The sequence below is a fragment of the Capra hircus genome, chromosome 6 (genome assembly GCF_001704415.2).
Source record: "Capra hircus breed San Clemente chromosome 6, ASM170441v1, whole genome shotgun sequence".
NCBI classification, from domain to species: Eukaryota; Metazoa; Chordata; class Mammalia; order Artiodactyla; family Bovidae; genus Capra; species Capra hircus.
The window spans coordinates 12638297-12650801 of NC_030813.1; the positions used below are offsets into that span (position 1 = coordinate 12638297).

Sequence of the window (12505 nt, forward strand, 5' to 3'; positions counted from 1 at the left end):
TAAGTCACTCCTACCCAAGGAATTTGGTTCCAGGAGGCCCCAGCTGAAGGATGCGGCTGACCAAACTTTCTCCCTCATTAAGTGGGGGAGGAGCCGTTGGCAGGTGAAGTTTACTGAGTACATCCAAAGCAGCAGTGAAAGAAAGAACATAGGTAAGCTTCAGGTGTTGTGTTCCACAGAACCCCAGCGTCACCAGCTGATGAACAGAGTGAAGTTTGGTTTCACACTGCGTTTGGTTCTGCCCCCTCCATTGGTCACAAAGAGCAAGAACAGAGACCCAGAGTGTGCAATGGAGGCGCGTGGAAGGAGGGCGCTTGGGGTCGGATCTATTCCTGCTTAAGTTCACCGCCAGGGCATGAGCCAAAAAAAATAAAATAAAATATGCTCCACAGGAAAGACAAAGCTGTTGGGAATACAATAAAAACTCTGACTCTGTAATGAGGCCAGAAGTTTTCATGGGTATTTCTCAACAGATCTGACAATTATTAAAAAGCCTACAACTATCTGTAGGAGAAAGGACCTTGTACAGAATATGAAAGGAATCACTGGGGAATTATTCCAACCATGATGGAATTTTCTGATGCAACCCAGAACTTCACAGGCTCCTTCTAAATCTGTGGTCTGTCTGATTGGAGGACGTGGGAGGTAGTTTCCATAACTGGGAAATACATACACACACCTTTTCAGGTGTGAACATAATTTGGAGCAACCTGTTCACAGTTTGCTCCAAATTATGAGGCTTTAGAACAGTTTCCTGAGTTCTAAAGGCAGAAATCCACTTCCCCAGTATGACAGTGGCAAAGCAAAACAGTTCATAATGAATAGGATTTTCTCCCAGTTTTTCAGCACAAAGACTTTATATAACAAGACTTGTATACAACTGATTTGTTTCAAAATATTTTGAAACTTGTCCCCCTCCAAAACTTTGTTTTGTCAGTTTTCAGGAGGTGCTACTCATTTCTTGGCATACTGAGATACCAGGTAATATCACAGCAGCAGTACAAATAGAAGAAAAGCTTATTTCTGCTCAAAATTGCTAAAATGAGCATGGTAAACGTCAGTCTGGATTTTTGTCCTCTCAATGAAATCTATGCCAAATAAAACTGCCAGGATAATTTTTAACTCATGGTAGCAATTTTGATAACAGAAAAGACAAATCACATAGATTAAATTTTTGTATGTGCTATAGAGAACACTGCCCTCCAAAGCGAAGATGATGATTCTGTTTGTAGTAACTATATAAGACGTCAAGTTCATGTCCAGAACAGACTAGTACAGTTGACCCTTGAACAACTAGGCAGGTCCATTTGATTTTTTTCAATGGCAAATGGTTCAGAACCACGTGGTCCATCAGTGGTTGTTGGATCCACAGATGCAGTACCTGGGATGTGGCGGAGCCTCTTACAGGCAGAGCCAACCCTCAGGTGTTTGCAAAGTTTCGACTGTATAGGGGGCGGTCAGCACCTCTAACCCCTGCATCATTCAAGGGCCAACTGTACTTTTTCTCTACGACTTTCCCACTTAAATCCAGATTAAAAAATACCTACCTTCAACCAAAGTATGATTATTCATAGTGGAAGCCTGGCAGCTACTATCACATCCAAAGACAAAGAGTAATAATCAACCTGAATGCTTAACCCATTAATGCCTTAAAATAAGAGGCATTTAAGTGCGGTCAAACATTGAGGCGTTACTTTCAATTCTTAAAAAATTTCATAGGGGCCAATCTTCTTTCAAAAGCTTGACGTACCTTTTTCCACTCCATCCTAGTGATTTCACGTAGAGGACTCAAGCTCACCGGTTGACTAACTGGGAGGTTTAGCAGAAACCCTTACCCAAGGAACTGAGCACCAGAAGGTCCGACTTCAATCAGGCGACTGGCCAGGCCTTCTCCTTCCACCATTGGGGGCATTGTCGCCAGTCTATGGCGTTTGACCAGTCGGCAGGTGACTCGTGTTGGGGCAGTACATTTCCGAGGCGGAATAATGATGCGGAGCCCGTTGTGTCTGCATCCTCGCATAGCACCACCTCGGGCATCCACCATAAAACTAACCAGGAAACTAAAAATTAAAATGGAAGATTAGGTGGTGTTTTGAAATATCGAAGGCAGATAAACAAGCTTTGTCAAGTTAGCTTTTTTCCCATAATGCTCTGTTCTTCAAACATTTCTTATTTATATGCATGGTGGCCAAAAGCATGCCCTTAAAAAGTAATTTTACTGTATACCAGTGCCTTTACTTCAGTTTGGTTGCTGTTTTAACTTTTGTATTTTTTGATCTGTTACTAAAGAACAGTTCTGCTCCTAATTTGACAATGGTAATATTAAACATGAACTTGTAAATTAAACATACATCCATCTGACTTAGAAAGTGGAATGAAATTACATAAAGAATACGAGTCTCCTTTGTTTTAAACGCAGAGGCATTTGCTTCCCTCTATATGCATCCTAAAAAATCCATAGTTTGAAATAATATAAAGGTAGAGCAGAGAGGAAAGACTAAATTGTAGCTTTTCTAAGTTAACTCAACTTGACTTTTAAAAATTACATCATGTCCAGATCATTTTAGCATAATTCTAGGACTTAAGAAAAATTCAAAGGCTTTCTCTCAAGACCAAATCCATGTACATGCATCCCGCTCCAACACTGTCATATCCAGGATGCGGGTTTTTAACTGATTACATTCGGAAAAAGAGGAAAACCAAAATAATCAAATGCTTTGGGAAGAGCCCATTTACCGATTCAAAGGTGCTTTTTCACTTCTTAGGTAGAAATATCTCTTCTATATCATTGTAATTGATAGGAGAGAAAGAAAACATGATTATCAATCCCCTCTGCTCTAGGTTTTGAGGGGGAAATCCTGGGCTCATGCTAATGGAAGACATCTGGGCATTGTGATTTTCCCCAAATTATAATAAATTAAACATGGAAAATTATAGCTAGTAATTCGGAAATGTAAAGGCATCTCTTCTTTTGCTTCTTTTTTGCCAACCTAATTGTTCATGAATAGGGGAATAATGATCCAAGGTAATTTGGCTTATTTTAACTGTACCAAGAGAAAGGGTTTGTCTCAACTCTGAAGTTGGTTCCTTCAGGATGTTTCTGCAGCTTAGTCTGAGTTCGTCTCACTAGGTTAGTGTAAAACTCAAAGTCTGGGAGGCACTCACTTTGTCAAGGAGGGAAAATTAAACCAGGCAATCTGCTGGTCATATACATATACACAGAGACACACACAAATAATGTGCACACCCTCTCACAAATAACATTACTGTCTTTCCCAATTCTCCTTGCACTTGCAAGAATTTTATACCAAAACAGAAAGAGGAAAGCAACACATAGGTGTAGTAAGATCTACTGATAGCTTAACCAGCACAGAACTATTCTAGATTCATCACACTCAGACATTACATCCATGACAAACATGTAAAACATTTGAAAGGCATTTTGTTACAGTAAGTTACGGGATAGCAGCACAATATATTTGTGTTATTTTTAAATAAGTGAAGGAAAAATACCTTAGCATCCTCTTCATAGCAGAATGCAGAACTCATTAAGCATGCTATTGAACAGAACCCTGCTGCTAGTACTACAGACGTCTGTGAAGTAGCCCAGAGTGCCTATCTGAAGCAAGTCATGCAGAACGAGACCGAGAGAGGAGGTCTCACTCTTCTTTCCCCACGCAGGAGCCAGTCTAGACCTACCAGTTCCAACCCCGTCCTCTCAGCTTTTAGTACGGGGCACAAACTGGGGAGTATAAGCAACAGGTCAGCTCTGAAGTGTGGATGTTTCTGGTCTTTATCAAAATGCAATGAGAAAATGTTGGCTGCTTTTCTTATTACTAGTGTTTAAGTAGGAATTCTTAAATTATTTTCTATTTGCTTTTTAAAATGCACTATCGCTCAAAAGAATGAAAGAACCGGTAACACGCCTAGATGACTAGAAAGGTTTCTTTTCCATTTTATTATTTTCATTTGACTACGATATTTATTGTTGATTTTTATAAAAACTAGAAAAAAAGACTGACGTTTCAACCGGTGCTATTTCGAACTCAATGCTGTATTTCTGACTTTCTCTACTTTCTTTGGTTTCTTTTTCATCTTTTGATTACTAGCACCATTGCTGAAGAACAGGGACTCAAAAAAGTATGGAATTATTATAATACATCTGATTAATATTATCAATATCCAATACTATCTGTATTTTTGGAAAGCATCCAGGGTGTTTCCCCATTCATGGTACCTGCTATTATATTTGCACTACATTTATTCCAGTAATGGTTCACAGCCTATATACTCCATTTAGAATATCTTCTAGTGATGCATTCTGTGAGGAGTGAATTGAAGTAGCTATATACTTGGCTGTAACAATGTCTAAGCACCTACATGTTTGATTACTTTCTCTGACTTCTATGTTACTTTCTTTTGAAATTCTCTTTTGCTCTCATGCACCCCAAAATTTCCATGCTGCTTTTCATGCCACATTTTGTACTCTTCCTGAAAGTGCCAGGTGCTCTGCTAGGAACTTAGCAAGGATACAGGAAGTAAAGACATAGTCAGTGCTGCCGAGATGCTCACAGTCTAAGCCCCAAATGTCACACGATGATTTCACTTACTCGGAACCAGTTACTCTCCTGGTCAAGGAGGAAGGACCTAACCACATACAGGTCCATATCAGTGTCACAGTGGCAGTGACCTTGTGCTCCGTATTTCTTCCTGGGTGTCCCAAGTGCCTAGTGCAATGTGAATGGGGCACATAGTAGGCAGTTAATAAGCAATTGCTTAATAGTGAATGAATGGAAGAGTGAAAAGGGTAAGTTCTGAGAAGCTGTATATATTTGTTTCTAATTGACAAGAAGGCTAAAGTAGAAGGTTATTTAATTCTTTGATTCCTGGACAACCAATCCAGTCAGACCGCATTCAAATTACTACACTCAGACATTTCAGCTCATAAAATAGCTAAATAGACGAGAAGGATTGTCTTCAATATTAAGTATTCCTCTACAGGCATTTCCCTGCTTGAAAATGACAGAGTGAACATATTTAATTCCCTTGATAGAGGATTAGTAGAAAATGAGAGTAAGCAGAAAACCAAGAGTTTGGATACACCAAAGTAATGATTTTGTTAGGAGTGAAAACTATATGAAGAAAGACCAAAGACTGGGAAGTAAAAGGACTTAAAGACTGGAGCTGCAGTAAATAAATCTGACTATATATGTCTTGGTGTCATCATAGATCTAGAAAATTGTATTTAAGTATCATACCAGAACAGCAAGCAAATTTGAAAAATTAAAGTGGCAATGTGTCTAATTCAGAGAAAATTTCCAGCAGAAACAAGCTTTTGTGTCTTTATGAAATAACTAAAGCAAGTGCACTAAGCTAATAAAAAACAACAAGCTCTATTGAGGGAATTATTAGATGAGAGAGGGAGAGAGAGATGAAGGAAGAGAGGGGCAGGCAGATAGAGAAGAAAGTAAATCACAAAGATATCAAGAAAGAAACAAAAGGATGGGAAGCCATGAAAGAGCTAAATATTGATAGTCAACATGAATAAAAATGTTTACAAATTTAGTAAGAAAATACTCTAAGCAAATCAGACTCAAATAGTGTAACTGTAGATGCTGCTTAATAGTGAATGGTGGAAGGGTGAAAAGGGTAAGTTGTGAGAAGCTGTATATATTAATTTCTAATTGAAAAGAAGGCTAAAGTAGAAAGTTATTTAATTCTTTGGTCCCTGGACAACCAGGGACCAAACACCAGTCAGACTTCATTAAAGTAAGCTAAGCTAAGTCACTTCAGTCGTGTCTGACTCTGTGTGACCCCACAGATGGCAGCCCACCAGGCTCCCCCATCCCTGGGATTCTCTAGGCAAGAACACTGGAGTGGGTTGCCATTTCCTTCTCCAACTAATTAAAAAGCTGACTATGCAGAATTATATATAAAAGTCTTTCCTTCAACTAAAAGAGAATAAGAGAAGTAACCATTCAATTTTTTTTTCTAGGTACTGATACAAAGTCTTTTGATAAAAGTCAACGTGCTAATCAGTGAATCCCAATAGTTTATAATATAAAATTGGCTTAGCATTTGAATATTTTCATTAAAAATATCAGGATATCCAAAGGTGTTACTGCTTGGATGTGTGTGTTAGTCATTCAGTTGTGTCCAACTGTGTGCCACGCTCCTTTCTGCCCATGGGATTTCCCACTGGAGTGGGTCACCATTTCCTTCTCCAGGGGATCTTCCCAACCCAGGGATCAAACCCACATCACCAGTATTGGCAGGTGGGTTGTTAACCACTGAGCCACCAGTGAAGCTGAGGTAATAGATTAGTGGATAGTTATTTTGTGATGTATAGCAATTTCAAAAAGCAGATGTTAAGATACTTTTTTTTTTTTTGTATCACAGGAAAAAGTGAAAGGTTAGGGTGAATCATGAGAGAAATTAGTTCACATACCAGATTTGATTAAGTAAATTTGATTTTCTCATATTTTCAGGAGATTAAAAATGGGACAAGATAACCATAACCCTAACATTGGGAGATGAAAACAACTAAAGTAAAATGTATTGATAAATGGATTGAAGTTCAGTTCCATTGTTTGTGAGCTGTGACTGAAACCTCATCTGTCAATGAGGGATAATCCTATCACCACTTAAGGGTAGAATGAGAATTAAATCATTGTGGGTCAAGCAGATAGAATTCAATAAATGCATATAATTTTATATATTTTGAATGTCTTAAAATTAGCATATAATATACAAAGTTAAACAGAGAAACTAACATTTATTAAATATCTACAGTGAACCCAGAACTTTGCTAAAGTAGTTTAATATGGAGTTTTGATGAGTTTATGAACTGTACTAAAGAAGATGTAAAAAACACTATTAGTATAGAGCACAAGATAATTCAACAAGTACCACATTCTTTCCTGGCTCCAGCTTGGATCTATCACGAGATCTAACCCTGTGTTGAATTTCTGCTGTAACCTCCGGCAAGTCATTTAACATCTTTAGGTTTCAGTTTTCTCATCCCCAAAATGAGAGACTTTGATTAAACTCAAACTCTAATTCGGCATTCTGGTATTAAAATTCTAACCAGGTTAGGCGACCTACTGGAATGTTCCATTTCATAAGTTCTGGAAGCATTACTATTTGAAAAACAAACTGCTATTCCTCCAGGAAATATATACTATTTTTGCTGTATGGCTAAAACAATCAAGAGTAGTTTTGCAAAAAATCTATACACATACTACACTAAACATTGACTTCAGACCGTACAGACAAAAAAACATCACATAACATACTTGGTTTTAATTGTTTATCTTACTCTTCAAAGGAAATTCAGCAGTCATGCAAAGTAGAAATCCTTATTGAAGTTTTCGAAATTGTGAGATACAGTGTTATCACAATTTAAAAGGGATAAAAGCAAAAGCAATCCACCATTATTATGCAGATGACTTGCCTAGGAATATGTAGTTGATTAGCTAGACAGATACATGCTTCAGTGGAGGCAGCAGAAAACAATGATTCTGGTCTTTTGAGGACTATATCCTCCACCCCAAAAGTTATGAATCCTTAGGTTTACGTTTAATTCATCCAGGACCATGGGGTAAGGATGGGGAGGAGATTACAGCATTCAGAGTTAGTTATTGAGTGAAAATAGGAAAAAAAAATCTGTCATCAGGGTGCTTCAGTGATTTACACATACATAGCAAGAGGGCCTTGAATTAAATCTGATTTCTGGGTTACTGTGAGAAAACCGTACCGTGAGCTCCCTGTCCTCTATAATTTCCTTAATTTCTTCCTAATCTTCCAAATTCCATCAACTGAAAAACTGATGAAAACAGCTTTGAAATAAAGTGCCTCAAACTAAATCACCAAAAATGTATTTATCACTATGTTCATGTATAGACACAAAATATTTAGTGGGTACTGCAGAAAAAGTTAAAAAATGGATATAAATGTCAAAATTGAAAATTGTCTGATTTGTAGACAATCTTCAGTATCCTGATCCTGATGGATGACAGTATAATAAAAATACTATAACCAGTAGTCTGATAAGAACCTTTAAAAATAACTTTATCAAAATAACATAGAAGCATAGATATTTTTAGAACACTGGAATCATTGTATAGTACAATTTCCAAAATATCAAAAGTTGCATTTAAAGCAGTACTAGCAAGCAAGTGCACTATTAATAAACTTTCAGCCTTTGGTTCCCCTAGACTATAGCTTTAAAAAACTCTTGCTAAGTGACACTTAAAATCATAACCTTTACTATAACTTGAAAATAGCTTAACCAATTTGCATAATTGCTGGGAATAACATCTTTCAGCTCTATGTAGCCCTTTTTCTCTCAAAAGAAGCAGAGATACGGAGACTTATGATGAAGACAGCCTCTCACATTAGGTCTACACTCATTTTAGCATAACTTCACTTATATCCAACAAAATAACAAATACTCGCTGTCCCTGTACCATAATGGAGAACTCAGTAATGGTCATAATGTGGAGGCAGTACACCATTCTCCCTCATGTGCGCCCTCTCTTGCTCTCTCCGGCTAGGTATGGTCACACTAAAGCATCCCGAGGCAAGGTACAGGGAGAAGGACATGGAGAAAGGGGAAGAGGAGAGGCAACATGTTCAGAGTAGGAATTATACGGAAGTTCACCTGCTGTTGTCACGATCAAGACATGGAGAGGTGCGGCTGCAACAGAATAGATACTTTAGCATAGAGAAGGAATGGATCAAGTGAAATATAAAGAAGGAAATCAGAAGTGACTTTCAAATGAAATATTTATATACCAATACCGTATCCACTGAAAAAAAGGATGGAAATACAAATGAGATACAGCTCTATGAAAAGGCTGAGAGAAGACCCAGATATGGGGGCTATGGAGTAACTCCCAGGTTAGGGAACTGGGATATAAAATCACTGGAGAGGGATTTGTGGCCTTACTCAACACTGGTGTATGTGGGTACTCAAAGTCTAAATATCCAAGAAGCTACACAACATCAAGGGGCAGTATAAAGAAAGATAAAAAGTCTTTGATTTGATAGACATGGTTTTGCCTCCGTAGCTTTTCACTCACACTTTGAATACTTTCAAAATAATGGTAGTGTCCTTTGGGCTGCTACGTAAGAAATGCAAACAGAAAAGGTGCTATTTAAAAACTAGCTCCAATGACAAACAGTAGCATAAACTATAAGGCAGAGTAGGTAACATTAATTACCTACTACAGGTAACAAAAACTATGTGAACGGAGTCTTAGTGCTTTCTCAAGACTTCCATTCCCTGTCTTCCTCACTGGTCACATTGTTTGATCTTGCTTTACGGTCCTGTCTTTCATTCCTTGAATCTGCTCTTCCTCAAAATGCTCCGTACGTTTTCATAGAGTCCACTTGGGTTTTCAACACCTGATGATTTACAAATGGATATGTGTATCCTCTGGACCAGAAACCTAACTTGACAAAGCAGTTGTTTTATGAAACAATTTTCTTCACCCCAAAGGATTTACCTTCGTGTACCATTAAAAAAAAAGAGTGTTTGAAATACATGAACAACTAAATTAACTGCCACAGGTACTTAGATAAATATTGATGTCATCAAATGAAAAACATCTTTAATTTCTATGAATTTCAAATATCAACTTCACTATATGAGCTAACATTTTTACATTAAAAAAAATAGACTACATTTTTTAGAGTAGTTTTAGGTTCACAGCAAAACCATCTTCAACATGTTTTTATGAAAAAGAAGTCCTATAAAAGATTACTTTCCTATTGACTTCTAGTTACTATGTCTTAGATAGGACATTATGAACTGGCATTTATTTGTTGGCACTTGGCTGACACTAAAAAACTATAACAATAAAGGCTTTTGAAATAATATTTAAAATGAGTCACAAAACTGGCTATTGATAGGAATTTGTGGCTTACATCTGTTGATTTATTGTGCACTTATGAAATGGGAAAGAAATGTAAAATTTAAGCTCTTGTCCAAGCTTGCACTGGATGTGATCATGGTTAGGATACTAGAAATAATCATCACACTGTGAATCAGTAAGGCAACTTCTTTAAGAACAACAGCAACAACAATATTAGTCAGCCTTTCTTTTGCTAGGTACTGGCTGTATTTATTGGTCAGAACAGATTTTTTAATCACCGAGACCTATTCTCCTATTGTGATGAACCCTAGTCATTGGAAACAGTAGAAGTAAATGAAAATAATGGTGTTTATTGGTAGAAGTTGTGTCTTCTATTAACCTAAAATCTCCATCTAATCTAATAGATCATTATCCACAAATTAGTGACATATGCTTATAAAAGCTAGCTTTATTATCTTCTCCATCAAAAATTATTTTTTTCTTTACAATTTGGGCAGGCTTTGAAGTGGCTAGGAATTCACCAAATTAAAGAGAAACTCAGCTCCTTGTAAATTATATAAAAACTATTACCCAGGAACCTGGTGTATAGTGAATAAAATTATAAGAAGTCATTTTTATATGATATATTATAAATAGTATTTATATTAATATCACAGTAACTTTCAAATACCGTCACATTCAGAAATATTGAATTTTTAGTGGTAACTATCCATTTCTTTGGAGTCATCTTTTGCAGTATTCATTCAAATACTATAGTAGAAACACAACCTTAAGATAGATTACCTGATACAAAATAAGTCAAACACTGCCATTATTAATTGTACCACATTGGTTATTCCCATTTAGAGAATTCAGAATACTTTTGTTTCACTAACTGGAAGTTTGCGAAAGATGTGTGTGTGGATTGTATAAATACTAATGGCTAAAATCTATTGAGTACTTATTCTTTCTAGGCAAAATGCTAACTACTTAAGAAGCATCTAATCCTTAAGCCTCCCCTATGGAGTCTATAATATAATATTCATCTTATAGATAAATAAACTGAAACACTTTACACAACTTGCCCAGTGTCACATATTGAATGGCAGGGCCAGGATCTGAATTCTGTTTGATATGATTCCAAAGCACACTCTTAACCATCATGTTATTGCTCTTTTGGAGACTGTCTCCCAAATTCAAATAACAACACATCAGCAAGCTTCTTACAGGTACTGGCTATGACTTACTCATCTGTTTTCCTTGGTGCCTGGCACAAAATTTGGTGCGTTGCAGAATTAAACAGTGTGTGAAGAGAGAATACTTAAGTAAATGGAAAGGATAAAAAGATATTTGAGGTAGCTAGTCATATGTTAATTACCTAAGCCAAACTTATAGTCGAAGCTTTATTAGGCAATAGTGTTCCTTTCTAATAGCCTATATAAAAAACATATTTGACAGCTGGTGCTTGTAGAAAATACCAATGGCAAGGCCCCAACAATAGAGACTGTGATAGAACTGGTTTCAGCTGGGGCCTGGGCATCAGTATTTTTAAAGCTCCCAAGTGATTCCCATGTACAGCCAGAGTTGAGGATCAGAGTTAGTGATCATGTTTCATAGTAACACAATAAAGATCTTTAAAATCTTGGTCTGCAATAAGACAATTTTTCTATGTCACATTTTGCTTAAAATTATCTTGTCACTTTGTAGGCTGGACATGGACTTCAAATACTAGATTATGGTTTCCAAATTCTGATCTATTATCCATCAACACTCTAGGCCCAAGGTTTTTTTCTTCTTCTTATTGTGGAAAAATTTAGTATGTGATGTTATCCTTTTTGAACCGCTTATAGCTGTCAGATTTTAATTATCTCATTTCCTACTTAAAATAAGTAAATTTGAACGAGGTTTAATTGGTTTTTATTCCCCTGAATAACATTTGCATCAAGAACTAGCTTTTACTTATTTAACATAGAAGAGTATTATAATTATTTTCAGTATCTATGTAACTAATTTTATATGCAACTAATTTTACGAGCCTTTAACAGATCAGATTAAGAAGTCCCAAATTTTAAACTACAGTATCCTAGAATGCTTTCCTGAAAGGAGAATATTTTAGAATAATAAAAACAAGAAAGGATCCATCACTCAAAATCATTCTGGGGATTATGGATAAGGAGTTTGGGATAATAATTTAAATCAAAATATTATATTTAGTTAGATAAAATATGGGCAGGGTTTAAAAAGTAATTAAAGAAAAACATTTTAAAAGTTTATTCATAATTATGGAATTACTATACAACTTGAAACCATTAAAATGTAAGAAAAAGACCAGTTGTGAAGAGTATTACAATTTAAAGCCCCTTAAGGAATTTATATTCCAAATAATTGAATTCTTCTAACTTAAGATCATCTTTAAGGATATTTAAAACCATTAACTCAAAGTCCTATTTTTTAATGAGATAATATAAATAGGCAGCATTTCTTAAGTAGTGTCATATATATTACCTGAATGACTTTAGAATGATAATTGAGAACCTAACTGGTTGCACTCAAACCTCCCTTTTTAATACATTCCTACTTCAACCATCATGTGAACTCCTTTGTAGATCTGTATGACTCAGACTCCTGTGAACATTATTTTAAATACA

At 36.3% G+C, this 12505-nt stretch overlaps 1 protein-coding gene across 4 annotated transcripts in view; it reads right to left on the minus strand.

The window, feature by feature from the left end:
• The window catches only part of ANK2 (ankyrin 2), a 574309-nt gene that overhangs the window by 50232 nt on the left and 511572 nt on the right, over positions 1-12505 (minus strand). For 2 of the 4 annotated variants that reach the window (XM_018049205.1, XM_018049208.1), the window contains 3 exons: positions 8663-8698; positions 1836-2060; positions 15-113 (listed from right to left, as the gene is read on the minus strand). In XM_018049205.1, the coding sequence (XP_017904694.1) occupies positions 15-113; positions 1836-2060; positions 8663-8698 (360 nt within the window). The remainder of the gene's footprint in view (positions 1-14; positions 114-1835; positions 2061-8662; positions 8699-12505) is intronic. The other 2 variants (XM_018049206.1, XM_018049207.1) reach the window with 1 other exon arrangement.